This window comes from Rattus rattus, chromosome 5, assembly GCF_011064425.1.
Source record: "Rattus rattus isolate New Zealand chromosome 5, Rrattus_CSIRO_v1, whole genome shotgun sequence".
Lineage (NCBI taxonomy): Eukaryota > Metazoa > Chordata > Mammalia > Rodentia > Muridae > Rattus > Rattus rattus.
Window position 1 is genome coordinate 143,859,952 of NC_046158.1, and position 27,176 is coordinate 143,887,127.

The 27,176-nt window shown below is 52.5% G+C and overlaps 2 protein-coding genes across 4 annotated transcripts in view; both read right to left on the minus strand.

Annotated features, from left to right (window-relative positions):
- Positions 1-1,023: 1,023 nt before the first annotated feature.
- Npepl1 (aminopeptidase like 1) lies at positions 1,024-13,390 on the minus strand. Its single transcript, XM_032904700.1, has 13 exons — positions 13,161-13,390; positions 12,474-12,659; positions 11,945-12,115; positions 9,718-9,807; positions 9,246-9,327; positions 7,649-7,791; positions 4,257-4,334; positions 3,283-3,383; positions 2,923-3,046; positions 2,498-2,674; positions 2,105-2,215; positions 1,516-1,749; positions 1,024-1,403 (listed from the first exon to the last, which is right to left on the minus strand). Exons 1-12 carry the CDS (start codon positions 13,308-13,310, stop codon positions 1,588-1,590), a joined length of 1,575 nt encoding a protein of 524 aa, XP_032760591.1. The 5' UTR covers positions 13,311-13,390; the 3' UTR covers positions 1,024-1,403; positions 1,516-1,587.
- An 11,583-nt stretch (positions 13,391-24,973) lies between these two features.
- The window catches only part of Stx16 (syntaxin 16), a 44,990-nt gene continuing 42,787 nt past the window's right edge, over positions 24,974-27,176 (minus strand). For all 3 annotated transcript variants that reach the window (XM_032904703.1, XM_032904702.1, XM_032904701.1), the window contains one exon: positions 24,974-26,407. In XM_032904703.1, coding sequence (XP_032760594.1) covers positions 26,303-26,407 — 105 coding nt within the window. In that variant the 3' untranslated portion in view covers positions 24,974-26,302. The remainder of the gene's footprint in view (positions 26,408-27,176) is intronic.

Here is a 27,176-nt window from a genome sequence, read left to right on the forward strand (position 1 = left end):
CTCGGGGGTGGGGTGGGGAGGAAGGTGGCTGAGAGCTGCTTGTTGTAAGCAATTAAGTGAACTAATGACCCGTGGAGGCCCCTGCCCTCCAGCACCACCATGCCTGCCTCCCCTTGCAGGAAGCCTGCAGCTTCCCACTCATTTGGTCACTGCCCACAAGGCTATTCACTGTCCAGCAAGGTTTCTCATTTAGGGCTGGGACCTAGGAGTTGGTCTTTGACGTTTTGGGTCCACCTGGGGTTACGTAAACAGTAGAGGATTAATAAACATTTGTGGGGGGATCAGACCCAGAAACAGATACCTTCTTTCCAGGGTTGGAGAGAAGTGGAGTCCTGGGGGGGTTAGGCTGAAGTCTGTCAGTGAACTGGTACAACATTCCAGGGCACACATCCTGCACATCCACAGGCAGACCCTTGCTTCGGAACCCCTCACGGGAGGTGTAGGAAGCCCTCTCCCCACTCACTGGGGCCCAGCTCTGATCTCTCAGGAAGTCACGCTGGGATGTACTGTGTTGGAAGACAGGAGCAGGTAGGTTATGTCTCAGCTGGAGAGTCAACTTATCCCCAGATACTCTGAGGCCTGCCTCCTGTCCCTTCCCTGTAGCCTAGGTGTGGTGTGACAGACCCTGAACCCTGGCGGGGCTCCCAGGAATCCAAACCAGGTCCTTTGTGGCCTAAGACTTCTCTTGTAGGAACTGTGAGATTCGGGTTCAGAGCTGAGGAAAGCCAGCTCCACTCCAACGTGAATGGAGCCTCTCGGAAGCCATCCCAGTGTGTGGAGACTCAGAAAACCAAAGCAGGTGGTGGACAGGCCTGGGACTGAGGCCGCTGTCCTCTGCCCCGACTCTATGGCTCTAGGCTGTACAACTGTTGTAAAACCGGTTCAACTAGCCATCTCAGGACCAGAAGACCAAGCTTGAGGGCTGCTGGCAGGAGCAGTTCTGGACCTCAGCCCCACACAGGCTCCAGGTTGTGAGTTGTGAGACAGAGAAATAGAGAGAAAAAAAATGAGCAGAGGCAAGGGTATGTTGTGGCCATATTTAATTCAACTTCAAGTGAACTGGGGGGTGGGGGTGGGCTATAAGGCTCTTCCTGCTTCACAGAATGGGTCCCTAACAGCCAGTCACCACACGCACCCCGGCGTGGGCTGGCTGGACACCTCAGGGAGCAGAGGCCAGAGCCAGGACCTATATAGGAAGTGCGCTCACCACAGAGGGTGACCTGAGGTGGTTCTAAGGACCAGGGTGGAGGACAAGGGACAGAGCAGGCAAAGGCAGACCTGTGGGATCTGTGACAATTCTCTCCAGATCCCACCAAACCCCTAAGCCGCTTCTAAGAAAAGAATGGCTCACTCCCATAACCACTGAGTACAGAAGGAGAAGCCAAACTCGTCATAAGAGTTATCTTTCTTTATGGGGTTGGGGATTTAGCTCAGTGGTAGAGCGCTTGCCTAGGAAGCGCAAGGCCCTGGGTTCGGTCCCCAGCTCCGAAAAAAAAAAAAAAAGAAAAGAGTTATCTTTCAATTGCTTGAACTCAGTCAGTGCAAAGTGAGGTAAGGAACCCTGTGTCACCAGCTGGGAAGTAGTGCTCACACGAGCCTCCGTCTCTTGGAGTCACGCCCCACGCTGTCGTCTTCCTGGGCGTCCACCTCACAGTCCAACGGGGACACCAGGTTCAGCAGCGGGTCCTCGGAGGCACGGCCGAATAGGGCCAGGAGGAGAGCCACCCCGAAGCCTGTGGCTCGCTCACCCTGTGGGGGACAGAGATGGTGGGAAGTTTAAGGCACAGCTCCGTGCACAGGGCTCTTTAGGCCTCTGACGCCCCCTTCTCCATAGGAAGGTCCTAGAACACAAGGCTGGAGATAGTCAGGGCTCCTATTAGGCACTGGCTGGGAGGACAGCACACAGCAGTGCTCTGTTCCCGGGAGGAGGAGGCCAGGGGTCAGAGGACCACAGCTGGCTGGAGGCTGGGCCACAGAGAGTCTGACACAGAACACAGAACCTCTCTGATGAACTCAGCCACAGCTCTGAGCCAGAGGAGCTTTGTGGGAACAGGTCAGGAGGGAGGGGGTGCCTGGCCTCGAGGAGCAGCCCTGAGGCACTCACAGCATGCACTGGGGCGGCGATGTCCAGGTGGACCCAGACTCCAGGCCAGTCAAATCCAATGTGTGAGGCGATGAAGAGGCCGGCACAGGAGCTGGGGCTGTTGTCTCGGTCCTGAGGATAAGAGGACACTTGGTGACACCCTTGTCCCAGCAGCGGGAGGAGTTCAGGGTTCTCTGTAGCCTATGCTTATCCCTCAGCCGCTGACTACGGCTGATGGAGTACGGCATCTACCTACCCCCAGGGAGCTGAGGGGCAAATGAGTCCCAGACTGAGGTGGGGTCTGTTCAGCGCATGGTTAGTGACACGGGACATTTGGTGCCTGGGAACACTGGTCTTCTGGCTCACATACTCCTCAGGGCCACAGCGTGCCCCTCGCGCAGGCCCCACACCTACCGCCACTGAGTTCTTCATGTCAGCCACAGCTGAGGTGAACTCGCTGAAGTGCAGCTCAGGGCAGTAGACCAGCGGGTGGACCAGGTCCCCGCACTTCTGCCCGGCCTTCACACAGGCCGCCTCCCACTCGGCGCTGTTGGTGAGCACGGCTGCATGGTATTTCCCTGTGGCAATGCCCTAGGCAAGGGACACAAGGGAAGCCACCACGTCAGGGAAGGTGGCGGAGAACACAAGGGAGGGGAAAGCAGAGCGGTGGGCAGCATGGGGAGGGAGAGGAGCAGGGACAAGTGGGCAGGGCATGGGTTCGGGTCCAGCAGCAGGGGAGGGGCTACCTTACCTCCAGAATGACAGCTGCTCACGCTCACCTGCCAACAGGGGTTCTGGGGAGGGCAGGCTGCAGCCAGGGGGTGAAGTGTGGTACTCACCTGTGCCCCTGTCAGGGTGGCCATGTCCACAATGATGTCAGCACCCAGGTCTTTGCAAGCATAAGACACCCCGTCTGCCAGCACCAGCCTGCCCTCAGCGTCCGTGTTGTTGATCTCTACCGTCCTGGGCAAGGCACAGACCCCGGCTCAGGAACGCAGCTCCAACTGAACATTGCTGTGACCTCCCTCTGGTACCAGGGAGCCCAGTCCCTGCAGCTCCTCTATCTCCATGGCCCGTGCCCTCCCCAAGACCATGGGACACCTCATCCCTTAGGAGGTTAGGACCGGGCTGACCTGGCCTGGCTCTGAAAGAAGCCACAGGTCTAGAGCACAGTGCAAGGCATGAGAGGGAGGCCTTACTTTCCTGAATACAAAAGGTGAATGTCATCCGGCCTAGTGGCATTGGGTCCCACTGCATTCTCAGCCAAGCAGAACACAGCGTGCAGGTTATCTTTGAAACCCTGAGAGGAGAAGCAGGTGAGAAGACCCATTATAGACTGGAAACTCTGGAGTGAGGGAGAGAGAAGGGAGAAGAGAACCAGGTGCTCTTGGACCTGCAGACCGCAGGAGACAGGCAGACTGGGGCCCTGAGGAACAGGAAGGGAAGCTCAGGTCTGAAGGTGCCATTTGGCAAGTCCCTGCTAGAAGGGGAAAAGCTCTCCAGACCATGCCGCAGATCTCACTACACAATACATGAAAACTTTATATCTGAGGCAATCCTGCCTCAGCCTCCTGACCATCATTCTTACCCCAAATTTTACTACATATCACTTCCTGGGTCCTATGATTTCAGTTGCACAGTTCTTCCTACAAGGAGCAATCCCAGGCCCCATGACAAGAAACAGCCTTTCTACCTCTGTACTCCTTCAGCGTGACCCCTACGGTGTGGCTGTGGGCACTCAAACGTCTCATGGGCTGAGTCTCTGCCACTGCTGTTCTGTGGCTCTCACTGAGGCACGTTTCTTTCCAAGAGGGCAATGTCAGTGCCTTTGGATATCTGAGATAGGCAGGGGAGGGTAGAGGCTTGTGCGTGCGTGTGTGTGCGTGTGTGTGTGTGTGCGCGTGCGTGTGTGCGCGTGTGTGTTGTGGGATTCCTTACCCCCTGGCTGTGGTCTCCTATAGATCACACTGGAGGAGTGCAGGAGAGCTGACCTGCTGCACATCCCCTCACCAGCACATCAGATGCCAGAGCAATAGCAGGAGAGAAGACTTCTCCACACTCTGCAGCTATGGTTGCTACCTTCAGACAACACCCAGCAAGCCCCAAGTTAGCCCGTCTCAAGCCCCGCTAAACTGCAGTCCTGAGGGAGAGAAACCAGAACCTGCGCCCTCACCTGCTTGATGGCGGCTCTGAAGGCTCCCAGGATGGCTGCAGCACCCCCACAGTCCCGCTTCATCCCCGGCATAGTGGTCTGCAGTGACAGGAAAGGACCGGGAGAGCGCGTAAACCACCTGAGCTCGGAGCACGGATGACAGGGGCTCTAAGGCTTCCATCGCATGGCACACCAAGGCCCCGCCTTCCACAGGGCCCCACCGTCATAAAACTGACCAGCCAAAGGGCATTTGTTGTTCTCCCAAAGCAAGAGGAAGTAATGGCAGACTTGGCAGAGATACGACTCTCGTTTGTACAATTTTGGGGCTACCTAGCAAGCGATAATGTGGTAGAGGGAGACCAGGAACTACCAGTGGCCAGAGTCACCATGACTGGGTTCTCCCACAGAGCCCTGGACCCCACGCCAGCTTAGGAGTCTACGCTCAGGACCTCTGATCCACCCTGACTCCACAGAAACCAAGGCTCGCGTGGAGTCAGTCAGCCGCACCTCAAGAGGCTTGGTCAGGCTTTCCAGGGGCTGTCAGAGCTATGGCTTCCTTCTCAGATATGGGACCCAGGAGGCAGAGTATTTGCCAATAGGCCCTTGTTCTACACTTACCACAGGTTCCTGTTGTGTCTGCTCTGAGGAGTGACATGAGGTAACCCAGGCTTGTGCCTATCCCATTCTCCCTAGGCCCAGGCTGGCAGCCAGCCTGTGTGTGGCTCTGGCCTCTAGCAGTTAAGTCCGACTACAGTCAGACACAACAGTGTGCTGATGACCTCACCCTTAGCCTATCTCCAGCCACAGCGAGGGTACAATCTAAACGGTGTCCTGTCCACTTCTCCTCTAAGAAAGAGCCCTGTACCCTAGCCCCTCCAGTTTCTGACCTTGCAGCTCCTGCCAGAGATGCTCGCACCACACATTCCAGCCCGTCTCCCGTCCACTCCTGCAGGGACCACTTGAAGACACCTTCACGGGTCTTCACTTGTCCATCCTTGTAGCTTTTCTGGGGAGGCCCCGCTCTGTGCCCCTCTCCCTGCTGACCAGTTCCTATCTGGCTGCAGAGAACATATCCTGCTTATCCCTTACGACACTGCCGCCTGATCAGCAGTAGGGGGCATCTCTACTCTACTACGTGCAGCTGAAGCCCCCTGCCACTATTGCAGAAGCCGCCGTTACAGTCACATGTTCACATTGTATCGGCTTCCAACCCCAACTGACAGGCTTGTAAGGCAAATATAAACGAGTCCTCAGAAGAAAGAATCTGGGCTTGGAATTTCAGTCATTTTGGAGCCCCTATTGTATCACACGGGCCTTGAAATTTAGCTGAAAGTATTTTTTTTAGAAGCAGGAGGGGGTGCTTTTATAATACTGTCAACTGAAAAGGATCCATTCAGCATCTTTCTGACCTAATCGGAAAGGACGCATAGGCCTGCTGAAATGAAGAAAGGGGGCCCCAGGCCCAGCAGAAAACCATTTTGAAATAATCCACCCAGAAAATGCCTCTGACAGCTGCTCGTGGAACACGGTGTGCCCCTGCACAGGTGTCACCTCCCAAGCAAAGTGCCAAGCTCAGCTGCTTACGCAAGGCCTCTCTCCTGACTCCCCCGTGTCACTTCTGTTATTATAAAGAAAAAGGTCCTCAAGGCTGAGGTGCCATCTGCCCTGGTCGCGTTGATGCACGCACAAAAGGCGCGGCTACTCTGAGTGTCAAAGCTCTGTTCCAGGTGAGGCTGGGGCCTGGCAGTGAGTTGAGAGCCACTGGGTTCTCCGTGTGCTCCTGGGGAGTCAAGTCACGGTGACCTCACTTGCAGATGCCCCTCCGTGAAGCAGTGACACTAAGTTTGAAATTTTTAAAGTTTGAAAACTCTTCTAGGGCTGGAGGGATGGCTTAGAGGCTGAGAACACTTGCAGGGCTTGGGGAGTGGCCCGAGTTCAGTTCCCAGCACCCCTGTGTGGTCTCACAAGCACCCAGCAGCCCTGTGCCGTCTCACAAGCACCCAGCAGCCCTGCGCTGTCTCACAATCACCACAGGCTTGAACGTGGTGCACATACTTGTGGGCAAAACACATAAAATGAAATAAATTAAAAAAAAAAAAAGAAGCCCACTGGAGTGTGAATGACTATCTCTACTGTATGAGGGACACACCTCAGCTGCCTCTTCCAAGTCAGCAAGAGCAGAGGGCAACCATGAGAGTGACAGACCCAGGCAGCCGCTGCCTGAGGCAGAAGCAGGAGATAGTTTCTCGATGAGGCATCGACCTTGCAATAACAGGGCAAGCCTCCTGGGAGGCGCGGGGGCAGCATCAAGCCTCCTGGGAGGCGCAGGGCAGCATGCATCACCAGCACCAATGAGCTCTCCAGCTCAAGGCCAACTTTGAGAAACTTGGCGTGCGACATTGACAGCCTCCCTGTGCTCAAGGGCTTCTCTGACGAGCTAATGGTGACAAAGGAGTGTGAGGTTTCTGGTATGAGGAAGTGCACCAAATTACTGCTTATGCAGGGCTCTGGGTACTGACTGCCTCCAGGAGATCCACCCATCATGTACAAAACAGACACCCGAGGCTCAGGGCGGCTCGCTTACTGCTTCGGGCTCCGGATCAGAGCAATCCTTCAAAGACTGCTGATGTACCCACTTGCAAATGCTACACAGGGGCAAGACTGCAGAGCGGGGCACCTACGCTTCAGTTACAGCGTAGGAACCCAGGGCAGGAGAGTGAGACCGACCCTGGCATCCACTGTTTCGTTGTTCTCTGTAGACCTCTGAGTGTGGCATTAGAGACAGGTCAACACATGGATAGATGAACGCTGTTAGAAAGATCTCAGAGAGGGCCAGCACTGTGGCTTCCCGGCACCCACCCCCAGGAGTGGCCTAGGGTGACAGAAACCCCTCAGAGTTAAAGGAACGGAGGGCTGGGGTTGTGAGTAGGAACAGAAGAACAACCCTGATTCCCATGTGTACCACCCAAGATAGGCATGTGCAGAAGGGTGGATAGAGTTGAATTTGCAGGATGAGAGACCCAGGAAAACTTGTTCAATGCTGCGGTCCATTGGCAATTAGCAGAGACTGACGTGGACACTTATCTTGTGGGTCTTTTCCCTATATAAATACATCAGTGAGATTTGAAGCGCTAATATGCTGCCGCTCTCTTTGTTTGGACTGGGATATTTTTCTTCTCTAAAATTTTCAACTGGCAAGATAATATGTGTGGAATTCAATAAAAGAGAATATTCTCTACTGGGGTTATTTTTAAACCTGTATTATTAGTTCCATTTCCTGAGTAGTCCTGGAGAGAGCTGTGTTGGGTAGAAGAGGAGGGATTTCAAATAAAACAGTCGCCCACTCCTGATACTAAATGCACGAGGTACTCGAACACGCCAGTCTGAGTTGCACCCTGAAACCCACATCTCACCTTCCCTTTGATGCTGAGGCCACCAGTGTCATAGACAATGCCCTTGCCCACCCAGGCAATGGTCTGCGTGGCCCCATCGGGGGTGTGGCTGAGGACGGCCAGCGCAGGTGGGTGGAGGGCAGCTTTGCCAACCCCGTAGATTCCTGTGTAGAAAGAAGCAGAAGTGAGGTGCCTGTCCACAGGACTCTGGTGTTAGCCTGGCCCAGACTTCTCCTGTAGAGCAACCCTAATGGATCTCCCCTCCCACTGCTGCTAGAAGCCACTGTGGGATGGGAAAATACAGATCCATTCTAACATCTAAGACTGCAAAGTATCGTCAGGCAGGAGAACTCGCCGAGGGGAGAAAACCATTGTATGAGGCCTAGAGGCAGCAGAAGAGGACTTACGGAGTGAAGTGATTCACCGCCGAGGCTTCACGGCCTCTCCCACCCACATGGGCCCCCTACTCTGAGCTCTGAGCCTTCCTCCTCCTGCAGCTACCACAGCCTCCGCCCAACCACCTCCCTCCCTCTTGGCTTCCCAGAGAAAGAGGGGCCTGCTTGAGCACGAAGGCTACGTATGCATCAACCATGAGGAGCACCAAAATGGCTGTCTGACAAACCCCTACTCCTCAGAGAAACTCCCCAACAAAAATGGCCACTGCCGGGGCCTGTTTCTCTGGTTAACATGTGGGGGTTGGTATGACTCCTGTCCTGATGATATCATTGACAAGCATTTCCATCCTGTAACCCTCCTTCCCTTAGTCCAGGTGGTCCTAGGGTCTTGTCTGTAAAAGGACTTGGCTCAAGTGACAGGCCTTCTGAAGACTAGGTGAACATCTGGCTTGGTCATGCTTCCCAACTCTGTACCCAAACACCTCACTCAGAAATGAACATTGGCCACATGGTGAGTTGTCCTTTGGAGAGGACCCAACTGGGGAGACACAGTCTGACCAGCATTGCCGCCCCCTCCAAGCCCTAAGGCCACAGTGGCCTTTAAGAGCTTCTTCCTAGAGTCCTCACATAGTTGTGGCAAGAGAAACCCCAAGTCAGCAGAGGGTGTGACCAAGAGTGCTGCTGCCTTGGAAGGGACTTGTTTTGTAATCACTGACAATTGTGGCAGTGACCTTTGCCTGTTCAGTCTCAAAGCACCCTGAGACAGCCCAGCTTTGCCCTCTACTTCCTGGGTATGTAGAGATCAAGGAAGGAGGTAGCTTTGAGAAAGACATATAGGCCAGGACAACCCTCATTACATGACTGTCACAGGAAATACGTTCTGTATAAGAACACCGTCCACTGGGACCCTGAGAATGACCATGAACTGTGTAATCGAGGAACAGAGGTTCTGAGCGAGGGCCTGGGAGGCGGGAGGGGACGGAGGACAGGAAGAACATGGGTCAAGTGACTCCCAGGATCAGCATCGGAACCTGGAAGGCTGTCCCTCCCTCCCCCAGGGAGGCTCTGTCTCCCAAGCTCCGGTCTTGGCCTGGAATGCAGGCTGATTCCAGTCCCTTTAGGTCCTCAGCAGGATGAGAATGGGGACCCTGTGCCAAATGCCCCAAACACTACCCCTGCCACTCCTGGAGAATGGCAGCTGTGGGAGGGGCAGCTCTATGCACCTCCGAATCCTTTGGTCTTTAGCTGTTCATCGCGGATGATGGTGGGCGTGATCCCCAGCTCCCTTCCAACTTGGCTAATCTCCTGGACATAGTCATGGAAAGAAATAACAGCATGAGACACGTGAAAAGGCCTGACTCAAGGCAAGGCCGGGCTTCCCGCCAAAGATGAATCCATCTGTGGCTTCATGGTGGGAAAGGAACCACCTTGGAGGCCAGTGGCTCTGCCTCTCATGATTAAGCCCAGGCGGGAAGACTGGCCCTGCATGCTCAGCTTCCTGTAGCTGGTGCTGGGCCTACAGATGGTCTCAGTGAGGTCATATCCTACCCGTACCCTCAGCTGAGGATGCTGACCTCCTGGAGCAAGGTGGACACCAGGGTTTGATGAAAACGTACAAACCTAAGGCTTTCTTGCCCTCTCTCTTTGTGACCTGAAGACCATCCCACCTCAGCTTAGCAGGATAAAGCCACGGACCTCAAGGAAGATGTCTGTGTTCATCTCACTGCATGGCGTGTCCACGATGCATGCGGCTAGCCGGACGCCTTCCGTGGCATTGGTTAAACACTAGGGAAGAAGACAAAGTTAATCACTGGGGCCCGTGGATAGGGTGGAAAGGGATGTTCTCTTCCCGTCCCTTCCAGTTCCCCGGGGGGCCACTCTAGGGGACTGCTTCAGGCTGTTCACAGGTATGTTGTGGAAGGAGCAGGTGGGAGCAGATGCTTTGGGGATCCCTCTAAATATCACCCTACAATGTTGAGGAGGGGCTTTCCCTGAGTCCTCTGGAGGAACAGAGAGGTGTGTCGCCCTGTCTTCCTTGTCACCGAATGGTCTACTAGGGCGTTGCTGTAGAAGGAGCGTGGCTTAAGAGAACTCATTAGCCTCAGAGGACCCAGGAGAGGACAGCAGCTTGAGACAAGAGACCCCACCAGACTCCTAGCTCTGTGCCAAGGACAACTCAGGGACAGCCCGATAGGGTCTGTAGATGCTAGATGTACCCATCCATCTTTCTCTGCCATGGGGGCCTTCCTCCTAGCTGATGTGAGCATATCTCCACCTCCATTTAATCCCATCATATACCCAAAGCCTCAGAAGCCAGGGATAACTGGCTACGTCAGTGCCTCTGTGCTGGCCGGAAGAAACAGATATTAAGGGGCCTGCGGGGGCGCAGGACTTTAGCTTGCAGTTCATCATCACCTCCCCCGGACTTGTATGTCAGGAGGGCAGGCGCAGGTCGATTCTGCCAGCCGGCCACCGCCTCCGCTGTCTGCCCATCAGAGCCGCTGCCTGTCCCAGGTAATTAAACCTCGAAGGCCCCGCGTAGGGACCCGGGAGCTGACAGCTCAGATATGAGCTTTGCTTGTGAGGCCCCTGCCACCTGTCAGCAGTCGGTGGCCTGCGTGGGATGTGTGTTGGGCTGAGAACTGTCCCCAGGGGAGGCAGTACAGCCCTGCAGACCCTCCACAGAGCTCTCCCTGAGCAGTGAATGGGAGTGAAGAGCATTTCAACTTCAGCTTCACTGATAAGAGAAGCAATACCCGTTGGCTTCTGCCATGCGTGTGTGTTTGTGTGAGGTCCGCTCCATGGTAGGCAATGTGATAAGACCCTCAGATGACTGGGAGAAATGTTAGCAGAGCAAGGACAAACCGACTGGCGAAAGTCTACAGGACCCACAGCTCTAGGCGTGGAGGTCGTGGGGATACCCTGGTCAGGAGAGAAAGGAGGCACTTATCACCACGGAGTGCCCAGACGTGAGCACGCCTGGCTAGCTGAGGGGTGTAGGGGATCACCGGGGAGAGGACAGAGAGATGCGCAGAAGGGGTGGAAGTAGCCAGGGCTAGCAGTAAGTAGGAAGGAAGGAAGGCTACATCCGGGCTTCCAAGCTGGGATCTGGCTGCAGGTGAGCCGGAAGCTCAGAAGGGACCCCCTAGAAATAGCAGATGGACACGGTCTTCGGTGTCCATTGCCAGATGAAGTCAGAGGGTAGCGGAAACCTTCCAGAGTGGAGACGCTAAGGCCAGAGAGTCTGGGAAGAGAATGTTAAGAGAGTGAAGGCCATTTGGGGAAAGGGGCTTGAGACTTGGTGGGCCTGCTTCAAGGGGGGATGGACACATCATGGCCCTCGGAAACAGAGAAGGAACCCAAACTAGGTCTGGGTGGGTTGGTAGAGAAAGGGGGTTAAGACAAGCAAAGCAACTGGACTGTTTTCAAGAACACAGAAAGCTGACCCAAGATGGCAGACGTGGAGGACCGCCCCCTTTTAACTCTATCAGGGAGAAGGAGGACAAAGCCCCCAAGTAAGGGGCTTGATTGAGGCTCAAGCAACAGCCTTCCTGAAGCCCAAGTAGAGGGACAATCTGGTCTCTGGCTGCTGTGGAAGTGAGGTCAAGGCAGTGGGAAGGCGGCCTAGGTCAGGCGCCTCCCTTGACTGACAGTCTAGCAATGGATTCCAGCCTGCACAGATTTCCTCCGAGGCCCCAGTGAGACAACACACACATATAAAATCGCTCCCCACCTAAGGGGACAACCACGCATAATCAAATCTCAACTGTACCGAATAAACAAGGACCTGAAAATACAACACAACAGGACCCTTTGCGGGTAGGGGGATCCCCAAAAACCACTGTAGCCCTTCCCTGGGGAAGAAAAGGGAAGAGCTCTCCACCTGAGCTCCCAGGAGTCAGCGTGCCCTCTAGACACCCACTTGCAAGGTGGACACTTCCACGGGGCCATTGTCTTGTCCCACCAGGAAGAACTCCACCATGACCGTCCTCTTTTCTGTACGCCTGGTCGCCCCTGAGCGGTGTGTGAAGAGTGGGAAGGCCCTTGCCAGGGCACAGGCAGAGGCAAAAACCTCAGGCTGCTCGCAGACCATCTGTAGTGAGAGAGAAGCAGGGTGGGGGTGAAGCTACCCAGGGATGCCACCAGGACTCTCCCAATGCCAGCCCTACAGTGGACAAACCGAGAGGTCTGTGCCCCATGGTAACCTGAGGCTGCGTGAGAAAAATGTCTGCCACCAGATGTTGTCTGCTCTTTCCCAGACAGATGAGCAGGGCACAGACACAAGCCCAGGCCTCAATAAATCTAGGCTGGCGTCTCTGATTTGTCACGCAAACCGATCTGGTGTAAATCACTTGGTGGTTGAAGAGTTAGAACGGATCACACGGGCCAGCCTGCTCTGCCTGAGGTGGGCCACGGGCTGAGGTACACTGAAGGGCCCAGCCAGCACTCACCAGGATGCACCGGTGGGTTCCAGGAGGCAAGCAGGTTCTCACAAGCCTGGTGATGAAGTGGGCGGCGGAAGGGCTGTTATGCCGGCTCACCCTGGACGGCAGAGCTGCCACTGTGGCGCAGTTCAGGTAGAGGGGACAGCTGTCTGTGGGGTTGGGGTTGAGCGTGGCCAGAGCTGCCTGCCAGAGCTAGATTAGAAAGGAGACATGAGACAGGCTTCAAAACGTGTGCTGTGTGGCTCGAGATGCTCTGTTGGCCACGCCTGCTTGTCTAAGAAGGCACCCCAGCCACCACCAGGCAGCTGGGTGGCTCTCTGGCACCCTACCACCCTCGTGGGGCTGCGCCTCGCGCTGGCAAGGCCTGTCTGGGGACCCTCTGCTTCAAACACTTGGAGGCCCAGCTCCTGGGCCTTGGCCAGTTTCCATGGAATCCGGTCTCGAGGCCAAAGGCCACGCGGAAAGCCACCACTGGGCCTTCTGCAAGGCCCGGCCTGGGGGCGCGGAAGCAGGTGGCTCGGCCCAGGCAGGCTGGCGACACAGGCCTGGCCTCGCTGCAGCCAGGGCCTTTGGGACAGACGGCCAGGCCTATGGCGGGCCTGCGCCCTGGGCCCGGCGTGGCGCGCGGGCGAGGCGGGGCCTGTGTCCCAGGGCCAGGGCTTAGCGGGCGCATGGCGGCCGCGGCCCGCTCACCTCCTCGGTGACCCGGGGCTGCAGCTTCCCGCGGACGTGGCTCCAGGGCACGCGGTGCAGGTGTTGCAGCTGGCCCAACAGCAGCAAGGGCCGGCTCTGGGGGTCTGCGTCCCCAGCGCTCGCCTGGAACTGCAGCCCCACGCTCGCCATCTTCCCCCCCGCGACCCCGGCAGGGCGGCCCAGCACCCTGCGCCCTGCTCCGGCCCGGCTCGGCGCCGCCCCGGCCCGCCCTGGCCTCGGCGCCCTGCCTTCCCCTGCCTTCCCCCTGCCGCCTCCGGGTCGCGCCGCCCCTGCAGGGCCCACCCGGGGCGCGCGAGGGGGGCGCCATGGAGGCGGAGGCGGGCCGCCCTGCGCCTTCCCCGGCCTCCGTTGGGTGTGAGTGGCGCACGAGCCCCTGGAACCGCTCCAGCTCTGGCCGCCACCCTGGCCCGCCTTCCAGTAGATTCCTGGACACGAAGAAGCCTCACTTGCCAGGGACTACCGTGGCTACCGGGCCGGACACTTAGGCCCTCAGATCCCCCCTTTATTCATTGTAGGCCGCCTCCTCAGCCTAACATGCGCCGGAAAGGTCATCATTCAGCAGTGGGAGCAAGAAGCTGCCTCTGTACTTTGTCACCTGTGTTGGAGAGGAAAAGATAGAAGTGCGGGGAAGTTAGAGGAAGTCATTTGAAAGGAGTCAGCTGCTACCTTACACCGCCCAGGATTTGACAACTCCAGGCCTGGGGTTGGAACTCAGTGACCTCCGGTCTTCTATGTCACTTTTAATCTGCATTCCTGCTCTATTATCGGCCTTTAGCAGAGCAAGATGGCTCAGCCAGAAAGAGCCACTTACTGCAGTGCCTGAGGACCAGAGTTCTAGCCCCGTATCCAGAAGGAGCAAACCAACATTCATAATGTATCCATTGTCTAAGAGGCACCCACTCACACCAACCTAAATACACACAACACAACACACACAACACAACAGAGAGAGAGAGAGAGACAGACAGAGAGACAGACAGAGAGAGAGAGAGACAGAGAGAGAGAGAATGAATTAAATAAAGTATATTTTTTTTAAAAAAAAAAAAACCTACAAAAGCCAGTTTCATAGCATAGCATTCCATACCACTGACCCTGCAGGCACCACCCACCTTGTCTCTCTACCCACACGCTGCCTATGACGTGGACTCCCTCAACTTTGAAGGTTCCACTGAATAGTCCAGAACAGGTCAGCCCTGAGGACGCAGTAGCTGAAGGAGCAGAGGGGATTCCTTTGAAACTCTCTTTCCTGACACAGAAGTCAACACTAATTGGATCTTATTTCCTTGAAAAAAAAAAAAAAAGAGTTTTTACAGCAACCGAATGTTTTCACACATTTGTAAAGGGTACTAAGTGTTCTATCCTGATTCTCTGGTGTTTGCAAATACAGTGCAAGGCACGAGGCAGTCGGGAGGGGCCAAGACAACTTGCAATCTTCCTAGAGCGTGGCAGGCTCAAGCCGATCCCTGTGGGTGAAGTACTACAACCACAGGCCAGTCCACAGCAAGATGTCCCCTGCAGGGACACACTGGGAGGTGGGGAAGGAGCGGACATGACACTGCGTGCAGCCTATGAGAGCAGGAGCTGGTGCTTGAGGAGGCAGGTCTCTACAGACCATAGAGACAGCCAAAATGTATTTCAGAGGGCTGGGGGAGATGAGTGGGTAGGTAAGGTATTTGCTGTACAGCTATGAAGATCCCAGTACTCAGTAAAAAGATGGGCTGTAAACCTAGCTTGGGGGTGGTGGGGGGTTGGGGGGGTGCAATCCTGGAGTGGGGGGGGAGGCGGAGACAAGAGGGTCCCTGGAGCTCCATGACCAGCCAGACTTCCCCAATAGGTTAGCTTCAGGTTCAGTGAGAGACGCTGCCTCAAAAAACAAGGCGGGGCCGTTCAGATGGCTCTATGGATAACGGCACTTGTCACTGGGAGTTACATCAACAAAGCATACGTGTAATCTAGCATCTCAGCAATGTGGGCAGGGCAACTCATCTCACTGCAGCAGGGGGATGACCCATCCTCAGGGAGTGAAGGAAGGGGAGGGGGTGGCTCCAGATGGCCAGTGTCCTTGGGAGCTGATAGTCGGGCCAGTGAGCCCTATCTCAAATTCTCTCAGGCATGTCTGGACTTTGTTCATGACTAACTTTTAGAAATTTTAACCCTTCATCACCTGAGTTCAACTCCCAGTTCCCTCATGGGGAAGAGGCAGACCAACTCTGGTTGTCAACCTCCAGGTGAGTACTGTATCATGCTCAAGCCTACACGCAAACACAAAACAAGTATGTAAGTAACAGTAAAGATCTGCCAACAATCAGAGGTGCTGATTCGTTCAGGGAAGACCCCGAAGGCCAGCCTTCAGCCTTTCTACGTGTAAACTCACCCACATGTGCATGAACACATACTGACACAAGCATTAACACACACACACACCCCACACACACACCCACCATGGAAGAAACCGAAACCAAACAGATCGTTCCACTTTGGATGCCTACCAATTTCCTCGAAACGTGTGACAGATCGGAGAAAGTCTGAGGAACTACTTTCCCCCCTCTCCCGGCAAGCTGCACAGACACTAACACAAACGAGCCATGGGCCGCTTTGTTTAGTTAGGTACATTTTTATGCAGGTATTAATCCACAGGTCAGGATACACCTCACTGTCAAGGAAAAGAAATGAACTTCTTAAAAACAATTTTTTTTTTTTTTTTTGAAAATGAAAGTTTAAACAACCAATGGCCAGATCTTGCAACCCAAGCAGCAAGTTAGAACCGTGATGAACTGGAGCTGATTTCACACCCGGCCAGGGGGTTGCCCTAGCTCAGAAACAGTAGACAAGTTCAAAGGCTTTTGGAAGAAACCAGAGTAGAGTTCTCCGGAATCATGGGGTCAAAGTTCTAAAACCCCACGTGTTCCCTAAGGCCGCTGGCACTCGCTGGTCCTCAAGCTTCCTGAGTGCTAGTGTATCCGACCCAAGAAGGCAAGCGTCACAGTTTATGGTATCTTCAGCCAGTGGCCACCTATGCATTCAAGGATTCATTTTGGTGCTGGGGACTGAACCCCAGGGGCCTCGCCCTGCTAGCCACGTGCTCCGCCATGAATCTGACCTAGTAGAAAATGAGTAGGACAGACTCAAGCTCATCTCTGGCTTGGTAGGCTGGTCCTCCTGCCTCAGCTTGCTCGGTCCAACCTAGATACCTGTTGGACATCAGTTCTGAACAGCTCTAGACTCGATCTCCAAAGAGAGCGACAGTGTATGAAAGGTGCTTGAACGTGTGGATGGATGGAATCACAGCCACGAAATCCAGATGCCCAGTTGCTGGGAGAGGACTGAGGCAAGGAAGGCCATGCAGACTGGGATAGACCTTTGGCTTGGGTCTTGAGGAATGAGTTGAAGTTTGTTGGTGGTCAGATCCTGAACTAGGGAACTAACCGTTCATCGCGTGCCCCGGAGTGCTAAAGGACACAGTGCACTTGGGCACCTGAACTCAGGGGACTATACATCCAGCCACAGAGTTTGTACTTACCCTCGTACATGAGTGAACACCAGTCAGAAGTCCTTAAGACGCAGGGGAAATGAACACAGGTGCATTACTAGTTGACAGTGTTCTACAACATTGGGAGCACAAAGTGGAGGGCAGCTCTGGTCTGGCGATCCCTGTTCTATGGCACTTTGCTGAAGCCACCAACCTAGAAGTGAGCCCAGACCCTCCCAAAAAACAAAAAACAAAAAACAAAACACAGGACATGACCTATGTGGGTGCTGCTGCGATAGCCGTGTCTTGCCTCTGCACCATGTCCTGAGTTCTCTAAGGTGAGAAAATGCCTTGGCTACATTCTGTAACCAGTAGTCCTGGATGGTTCACCTACGCTCACACCAGAGTCACCGAGAGTAAGAGGAGCCCACTGCTGTAGAAAGCACATTTTTCTCCCTAGAACATTAAAGCCGACAAGAGCACCTTCCCCAACCGTGGAAAGTTAAAAACCTAGTACAATGAAAACACTTCCATGCCCTTCGGCAAGACCTGACATGTTCATAGTCTATGCATACTCACACGTACACACGTGTGGGCACATACTTCTTCCCTGCATCGTTTAAAGCAAATTGCCTACATTTACCCCTATGCACCTCGGAGTGAGTTCTGGGGATGATGATGCCGGCTAGACCACGTCATCCCACTCAGACCCATGGGCAATCCAAGACTCCAACAATACTGTCCTCTACCACAGTGAGACGTCCTCACTGTCCTCAGATATCCTCCGCAGCTTTCCCCTTTACCAGAAGCCACGCGAGGATCAGACGTTCCATTTGGCTGTCAGGTTCTCTAGCCTCCCTGAATCCAGAATAATGCCTGCCTCTCTCTCACGGTTGAGGGAGTGTCACACAAAAGGCCTCCAAGTCTGAATCTGCCTGCTACTCTGAGATTAGATTTGGGTTGAAGGTTCTGGGCAAAAATCTATATCATGCTTTCCACTGTCCCTTGTGAGGAGGTACAGGGTCAAAGTGTCCCTTACATACGGTTTAAGTGGGATCTGAGGGATCTCTTCTGGTCAAAGTATGGGTTTTCTTTATAACTAACAGAATCAGAAGCAGTGTCTGCCTTACAGTCCAAACTCTGCCACTCATAACCATGGCTCCTAACATTTATATTTACAATTTATTTATTTACTTACTGCGGCAGGCACTCAGGTTGCCCACGGTGTACCTGAGTGTACCCAAGGTTGGCCCTGAACTTTCGATCCTCTCGCACCTGCCTCACAAGGGCTAGGACTGCATGTGTGCGGCATTCTTGGCTGGGAATGACCTCAGAGTTTCATGAACGCTAGGCAAGCACTCTACCAACGGACTGGGCCACAGAACTGGGCCACATTCCCAGTCCCTACCTCCCTCATTTAATACAACCATGGCTGCAAAGGGCTCTGGCTTGCACGGTTGGTCGTATTTTCTCAGGAGGGGGCTGAAGAAGCTGTTGCTCTTTCGTTAATCCCCTGTCCAGACACCAGAACAGACCTTTGTTTTCAGCCACTGTGAGGGGAAGAGCGTCTTCTCTACTAGATAGAACCTTTCTCTTTCCTTAACGGGAGGGACACTTTGGGGCTGCTAGGATGCCCTGGTGTTCAGTGTGTCTGTGTCAGGTGTACCATGAGCAAATAGTGGCCCCATAGCTGCAACCTCTAGGCTGTAATTGTCATTTTTGAGTGGCCTTCTTCTTGCTTCCTGGCTACCTCATGGTAGAAGCGCAACACAGAATGAGAAGGCAGAATTCCTGTCTCCAAAAGGAGCAAGTCAGGAAGTTGATCCATGCTCGTGCTCTAGGGCCCCAGCACCCTACATCCTCATGCACACTCACAGATACCTGCCTGTTTTACAGAACAGTTGCTCAGGCCAGCGGCAGCCCCCTTGGACTGGTTCGTATGTCCTAACACATCCTCAGTTTTTTGTTTTTGTTTGCTTGTTTAGTTTGGTCTAGAATTATAAAAATGAGTAGCTCACTCTGTTCCTCCTTGTCCAAAATCCAGGCAGCCGCTTCTCCAGGAAGCCATGGCTCTTGGGTGGTATCAGGACCAGTTGTGGTTAAGTAGAGGCACACCAGGTCCTCAGTGATGCCTGCCATGGGGTCTTTCCCTTCAAAGGACATCATGGGCTTCTAGACGCCTTCCATTGAGATCCCTCTGCAGGCTTCTTCCTGATGCCCAGCCACCCTCCCACGGATGCCCATTCGATCTCCCAACGCAGACAGCACTGGGCTCCACTCGCGACCACACAACTGCCGTTTTTCTCTCTTTTTGTGCTTGCACACGCCCACGGCCATGTGAGGAGCTGGTTTCATGGCCGAGTGGCTTACACGGTAGGCACACAGGTTCATGTTTGTGCTCAGGTGATGGCTGGCCTCCTCTTGCTTTCTGTTCTATTTCTTTTCCCAAATACACGAAACATCAATCCATCTTAAAAAAAAAAAATCTCCTCGCTGTGAAAAGGGATGCTCAGAGGGGGGGCTCTCACCCCCCCCCCACTTTCTATTCATCCCTCACACACCCCTCTTTACCCCGACAAGGCAGCCATTTCTACCAGTTTCTGGTTTATCTTGTCTGCCTCTTTGAGAAAAAACTCGGCTACTACCTCCACACATCTTAGACAAAAGGTGTCACACAATCGTGTGCACTGTTTGAAAAGCACATGGCGTACAGTCTCATCTCTGCGACCGTCTTCAATCTCTGCCATCAGCAGGACGAGAGAGAGAGAACTCGTTAATAAAAACGTGCTAGCAGAACCATTTATTACCAGGCCGAAGCCAGTCCTTCGGTCTTGGGAACTCCTGGAGAAGATGGGGGTGCGAACTAGTCCCTGAATTAGCCCCCAAGCTTCAGGCAGCAATAGCGCTCATGTCTCGGGAACTGGATTCCTATTTACCTCCGAACACCAGCACAATTATTTCTGTAGTTGCCAAAGTTTTGAGGGCATATTGAAGACCTGGGGCCTTGGGACCGGGGAGGATGCAGGAAGGAGGAAAGTAGTGATTAACAGCAAGTTCAGTCCCACATTCCCTTAAGCAAACCCAACCTGCGAGCATGTAGAAAAGCAAAATGGGGGTTGAACGTTTATTCTGATCAAATCTTTTCCTGAGGAGAAACCTTTGCCGGCAGTATCCTGTTAGAAGCGGATCTCTCCAGTGTGTTGAGATGACTCACTCCAGCCCACGTCACACTCACCTCACAAACACCCTTGTGTTTATTACACGTCTTTCTGTGCTATCCAACGCAGACCTTTCAAAAAGAATCATAAATCTGTTGTTGAGGATTTGGGCAACTGAGTGCTGTGAGGGAAGGGTGGGGGAGGCAGAAAGCTAATCTAAAATTCTCAGGCTTTTGTTGTCTGAGGCGGTGAGCAATGAGAAGCAAATTCAATATTTTCTTCTCACTGAATCTGTAAGGTCCTTTATTTCAGGCTGGCTCAAAGTTATGGATGGAAAATTCTGGGTCTTTATTTCAGGCTGGTTCATAGTTACAGATGGAACATTCTGGAAGGGCCCTTATTTCAGGCTGGTTCATGGTTATGGATGGAAAGTTCTAGAAGGTCTCTTATTTCAGGCTGGTTTGGTTATGGATGGAGCATACTGAAATGCCTTACTTACATTACTGTGCAGGGTGAAATACCAGCTCTCAGCCATTTGTAAAACGCGAGTGACACTCCAACCCAAGCAGAGAATAAAACATTTCCCTCAGACTCATGATTTTCCCAACATCTTCATAATATAGTAACACTTAAGACATTACCCTCGAGAAGCCTAGGAAGGCATTTTGAAGCCTTCCCCTCCCCGTGCCAGGTACACTCAGCAGCGTGCTGTACAGTGCTGTTTTAAAACCTGGATTTATCTGTTGCTTTAAAGAAGTCAGCAGCACATGAAACCGGAGGGTCCTGAGTCTTTCGGATGAAAGGCTACTTTCCATCCCCAGGATCCTCGGGGCTATAGAAAAAAGGGTGACTGGACACTGGGACCACACTGCTCGAGTTAGACTGGAAATCTAAGGGGAAGGCATCACCGGATCAGTACCGCTAGGGTCTCAGAAGGTCTGGGTCCCCGCTTGGCTGGCTTGTGTGCACCATGGGCTGGGGGCTCAGATGGCTGAGAGTTGTGCAAACAGAAAACATGCCTCCATAACACAGACATGAGGGCTGGAGTTCTGTGTAAATCTAATTATTAGCATGAACCGAAGGTCCTGTCACCATCTAACTCATCCGACCTTTTAAATGGATGACCAACCTTGAGGCTTAATTGGATGTAAAAAAAAAAAATCAATTTCTAACCATCGCATAGTGTTGAAATGAAGTGCCACATTCTCGGGCAATTGTAGGATCAGGTCTGCCGGAGACTAGTTTTTATTATTTACAACTTTAAAACGACACTATCCATCTCGGCGAGCATTTTATGCACGCATATACCTTTGGTAAACAACTGCAAGCTCACGTGTGCGTGCACCCAGGTGCGTCACCACACAATCATTATTTCTCTGTTCGGCAGCAGGCTGATTCATCGGCAGCAATCTCTTCACACCAATTACACAAAAAACTGAACTGGGGTAATGGTTCACCGCTGTCTGCAAATCTCTCTGAGCTGCAGCCTGGCCTCATCTTTGTAATAAGGAAAAACACCCTTGAGGAAGCTTTTTACCAGATCACATCTTGACCATTAAATCTTTCTTGAAGGTCATTTAATTTTATGGAAAGAAATGAACAATTAAAATGGAATAAGCAGGAAGAAGTGTTGGTCCAGAGGTTAGGAAGGTGACAATTTCGGTTCTATCCCGTGCTATACACCTGGGCATGGCTCTCGGTTTCCCCATCTGGAGAAGGGGATGACGGCTCAGCGTGGGGGTGTTTTTTTCTTCCCCCACGGTGAATCAAACAAAGCTCTACTGTGATGCCATGGGTCAGAATGCCAAGCCAGAGAACGGGCATCTGGTTCTCTCAGCACTTCCTGGGAAAAGGAGACCAAATGACATAAACAAGGGCCCTTGGCCTCTCTCACATCTGTAAATGAGAGATAGTGACTACTAATAGTGGAATTTGGATGATCAGCTTGAGGCAATTATAGAATTATAGTTGACAAACAGAAAATGCGAGCCCCAGTGGTCTGTTTTAACGAGGCCTGGTTGGAATGTGCGTTATCAAACGGAGCCCTGTTTAAATAGCCCATTTTTGCCAGATTATGGAATGAAAGTGGAGGACCACGCAATTATCTCGGCATTCAGGACAGTCCAGGAAGCTCATCTGCACAATCGGACAAATGATCATTTTCCTTCGCCTCAGTTGGCCCAGATAATTGGGCACAAGTCTCTGCCATGTGGCTCTGTGGAAAGTCCCTTGATGTGGTAAGAAAACCCAGCACAGACGGGTTTGGTCTGTCTGAGGCTGGTGATTCCGAGCCCCTGATAGGAAGCACCCCTACACGAGCCGTCTACATGTCCACTGGTGCCCCCATTAGCTTGTCCTGACACTCGTCAACTTGCAGGGTCTGCTTCCTTTCAGTTTCCAAACAACTAAACAGAAACATCAGACACAAGGTTAAAGGTGCTGTGTGGGTGGTCAAGAGAATTCACAGAAAACTGAGAGGTTTTAAAGGGCCAGTAAACACAGGAAAACACAACTGAGACCCACACTTACAGGCACTGAGCAGAACTAAGCCGCCAAACACTCATCAGATGGATAAGGGCTGCCTCCTTAGAGGAAATAAAATCCTACTGGGTAACTAATCCCGGATGCTGCCGCCCCTCCTTTGTCTGACCCCGGCCCACCATGAAAAAGGTCTCTTCACACGGTCCCCACATGGCTGAGATAGAAGGGACCCTAATGATCAAAGTGCCGGGGCTCAGTCGGCCTGCTCTGCTACGCCACGGTTCACATGCGTGTTTGGGTAGGTGGCTGTGACCTCACGTGGCAGATAAGCAGGGTTGCTCTAACTTCATGGACGAAGTCCACCATTAGCACAAGATGAGTATCACACACCCCAACTATTCACCAACTGACCCAGCACCCAAGTCTCAGAGTACTCTGCTTAGTGACAATGCCCAATTGTGTGTATATACTCCTGTGTGACCATTCTAACCCCAGATCACCAAGGACCCCAGTGCAAAGATGACTCCATTTCCACTGTATACCATCCACTACCCTGCATGGTAGCACTTGTCTGCATGGTAGCAGTTGGAAGGTAAAGACCTTCCCACCTCAAGCCATGTCAGGATAGAGGTTTGAATGTAACTACCACGGGACTCAGCATTATAGCCTTAGGAAAAAGGGTTGTCCTCTGAAAATGGCTGACTTCTGTGCTAGCCAATGGCTGATGAGAAGGAAGGGGTCATACTTTGTAGAAGAATAACAGAGTACAGAATGCAAGAGACTAGTCTGTGGTTCAACGAGCTCTTTGGGGGAGCTCTCACGAGGACCCACCATGACAGCCACCCACACTCTGCCCCTCCATCAAGTCTCCAAGGCCACCTCTCCTCTCTCCCAGGTATGCATGTATACAAACATCGATGCTCTGCTCTGGCCTTGGAGTAGGACCTGGGCACTCCTAGCAAATTCTGTCCCTTGAGCCTGTCATACCACATTGGAGGAAAGACATTTCCCAATGGTCGGTCCTGGAGTCTACACACTGAAAACCACTTTGGGCACAATCTGAAGTCTGCCAAACAGGGTCTAGTGCTCACATAAAGCATGTTTCCATAACGGAAAATAATTATCTGTCTTTTATGTGGTTTCTCTTTTTGTATATTGGATAGCAAATTGATTGGTCCCTTTGTGGACCTCCATTAGATAGACAAATCGACTTTCAGACTCTGAGGCAGAGGCCTCAGGCATGAAATAAATAGCCATGGCCCCAAAGATCCCAGACATGGTCAGGCCCTCTGCTAACACAAACACATTTGAAGAAAATATGACCCCCATCGTTAAAATTAATACTAGGAATGCAGGATGCTCTTCAATCTGTGAGATTGCTTTATTGTACAAAAGTTTCCAGTAACAGTAAATTAATTTATACAAAAAAAAAAGCCAAAAAAAGTCATTTTGGATGGAAGCATTTCACTAATTGCTTTATTTAAGCATACAAGGGAAAAGTCTTATCTGACCAATTAGGTTGAAGGGTTTTATTACCTTTAAGAAGCCATTAGCTGGGATGAAACGCTGCAAGCACTTGTGTCAAAACAAATAAATAATGCTCTCTCAATTAGCAGAGAAAGTGGTACATCCGTTAAATTAGACACACATTGCTTCACACAGTGGCCCAGCCAGCACCCCAATGTCTCCCCACCCCCAACAAACAAAATGACAGACAGCAACTTTAAGCTAGTCTTAGGAAAGATCGGGGCCCCGAAGGACCAACAGCTCTTGCCCTCTCGCCTTCCACCCCAACTCTACAAGAGCCAGCAGGGCAGCAGAGGGAGGTGGTGTCCAAAGGCTGGGCTTCCTCCCCAAGGTGCTTCCCAGGCACAGGGAGAGACAGGTCTGTGTGACTGTCAGCAGGTACGAGAGTCCTCTTTCAAAAGCAATTACCCTGAGGTAATTACCGTACCAGGACATGGACACTAATGTCTCAAAGGATCCTCATCTTCCCCCCAAGAAGAGGCTCCACAGAAAAGGGCAGTGGGACTCCATCGAGTGGGCGCATAAAGCTCGGGAGCAAGGTACAGGCCGAGAACCCATGCCCTTCAGGACACCCACCAGCCCACCGCCTTCAGGCAGAAGGGGACAGTCCCTCTCCCCACAGGTCCTTGGGACAATTTCTAACCAGGTGAGTTAGAGGAAAATCAACCCCCACCTCTCCAAAAAAAATCTATTCAGGGAAATAAATTATAAATAAATAGTGCTCCTTTTCTTAAAAGGTCACTTTCTTCAAGGCTTTCACAACTCCTCAGCATGATCTCCACAGATTGCTTGGAGCAAGTGCCCTAATTTGGCCAGTCCGCCCAGGAGCAGCTTGTCTAACCTCAGAGGCTGAGAGGAGGCTGCGGAGTCCCCTCCCCCAGTTCTGAAGTGGTAGGGTAGGTGCTGCCTCCTCTTCCCCAACCCTCTCTATTAACATTGCCAGAGAACACAGTAAAGCTTCAGACCCCATCGTCCCATGGCACGGGCAGGCAGAGGCTGTCATATGACGGCTCTACATGACTCCATGTCTGCATCTGAGCCGGAGTTTCCAGATGCCCTTCAGTGAGTCCCAGAAAGGCATTCCATATGCCAGTCCAAACACAAAAGTAACACACTTAACAGGGGTCAAACACAAATGTAACACACTTAACAGGGGCTGCTGTTTAAATAATTTAAGAGAGGCAGAGACAGTTTTTAAAAGCCATCAACAATTACACAAAGATCACGAAAATTCCAGCAGTGTTGATGCAAACAGAGCAAGTGAGATACGCACACCCTCGTCTTCAGAGCTCCGTCCGTCTGGTCCGTATGGCTCTGGCTCTGCAGAGCACACAAGCACCGTAGTTACAGGTAAACACAGCCCCACGTTGGCATCTGATATGCATGTGATACGCTTGCTCACACATACTCGCTCACACACGCACATATGCACGCACAGAAACTCAGAACACACGTATACATAAGGTTTCGGTAGTTGAGGTCCTTACTGTCCTCGGGAATATACCCACTTTTTGGGCACGGCTAAGTGGCAACGGAGGAGTCAATAAATCAAATCATGGGAGGAATATTTTACTTTGAAATGGAGTGATGTTTGGTTAATAATTTGAGATCCACTAATCCTAAATGGGGTGACCCATTTAAAATGGCCTCTGTGTAAAGTCACAGTTCATTAAATGGCGTCAAGTTTGGACAGGTCATTACGTAGCTAGAACATAAGTAATGAACTGAGGAAGGGTGGCTGGGGACACACTGGTCCAACCTCGCTTGTGACACTGTTGAGCTTTCTTGTAATGTGAGGTTGGTTCAAATGGCCAAGTTTATGATTCAGGAGGCTTGGCTTAGTAACCCCTCTTGGTTTATATAGAAAATGCAGGGCAAAATTCTGAATGAGGAATATGCTATTTACAGTTGATTTAAAGGCATGGAGCTGGTTTAGCTGGCCCGTCTAAATGTGTTAATTAACATCAATGATGGTTTCTTATTTTTCACACTTTGTTACTCTGATCGTTAACAGTGATGGAAAGCTAAATTAAGTTAACGGGAACAGATTATAAATCCTTGAAGGACTTCTTGCTTTGTTTTCAGCTGGGAAGATAAAGAGGCATTGCCTCTACACTGATAAATTTTTGGTACCAAACTTCTTAAAAACCAGATGGTTGAAAAAAATTTCCCAAAAATTACTCAACATGCTGCTCAGACAGGAGTGCTAACAGAGAGCATGCACACATCATCCAGCATCAGCGAAGCCTGTGCCTGCCACTCCGTTCACAGCACAGCTCGTCGCAGGCCAGTCTCTTCGACTCTGGACAGCGAAGGAAAACACGGCTGTGCCTGCACACCAGTCTGCAGTCAGAGGGGGCCCAAGGGAGACCCACTGCCCACTGTGGCCAGGAGGCTGTGCTCTGAAGACAGTTCAGTGGTGGGGCGCCAGCCGAGCCCAGCGCCCAGCTACTCCATGCAGCAGCGCTCTCAAGAACTCGGTGCCACTAGCGAGACTTAACAGCGATGAGGACCACAATGAGGACGACGATGACGGCCACCAGTATCAAGATCACAAGCATCTTCCTGTTCTTCTTCTGGTATTGCTCTGCCTACGACAGAGGAGGGAAGGGGTTACTTCTTCACAGAACTCCACAGAGGCCTTGGGTCTGCAGGAGGGTCTCAAGTCGCTACCGTAAGCCAGGGCTCACTGGCTAGACTCCCTCAGTGTGGTATCAACCACCAAGACCCCGATCCATACTGGGATCTAGTGTGAAGTCAGAGGAAAAAACACCAAGTTATACTGGGCCTGCTGCTTCCTACTCTGGGTTCTCAGGAAGGTCCCTGTGCCTGGAACGAACACACATCGCCTTTCTTCCCTGTGCAGGAAAGGGCAACCAGAAAGCGTTCAACCAGTGACCCCCAGAGGCCCTGGGGCCACTTCCTCTGAACCTGGAAACACAACATCTCATTTGAGGAAGAAATGGACGATGGTGCATGTACACACACCACTTCTGCCCTGACTAAGGGCACACAGAGGGGTTTCCAAAGATCCGAGTGCACACCTCCCCCTACACGCAGCACTCACGTGTACTGTTCACCTGCACCCCTTTCTCCTACAGAAGCACCAGGGAACCGCACACACATCAATGTGTGGTGGTACAGACACACAGACCCCTCAGAGGAGAACATGCTGAGACTGCTGTGCCGGTAGCTGACCATCCTTAGGGAGGCCACCAGCCGCCCAGAAAAGCCCCTCCCCACCTAGAAACAGGATGGAAGACCACCTTAAGAGATGGCCCATGGACTGGAAAAAATTTCCTGAACAAAACGCCAATGGCTTATGCTCTAAGATCAAGAATCGACAAATGGGATCTCATA

Bases quoted from the DNA above. Each gene is read 5' to 3' on its own strand.
- Npepl1 (XM_032904700.1), bottom strand. From the start codon at position 13,310: ATGGCGAGCGTGGGGCTGCAGTTCCAGGCGAGCGCTGGGGACGCAGAC. The intron at 9,808-11,944 runs GTGGGTGTCTAG...CTTCTTCCCTAG, and splicing joins TGGAAGTGTCCACCTTGCAA to TGTTTAACCAATGCCACGGA. The intron at 1,750-2,104 runs GTGAGTGCCTCA...TGTCCCCCACAG, and splicing joins TCGCCGCCCCAGTGCATGCT to GGTGAGCGAGCCACAGGCTT.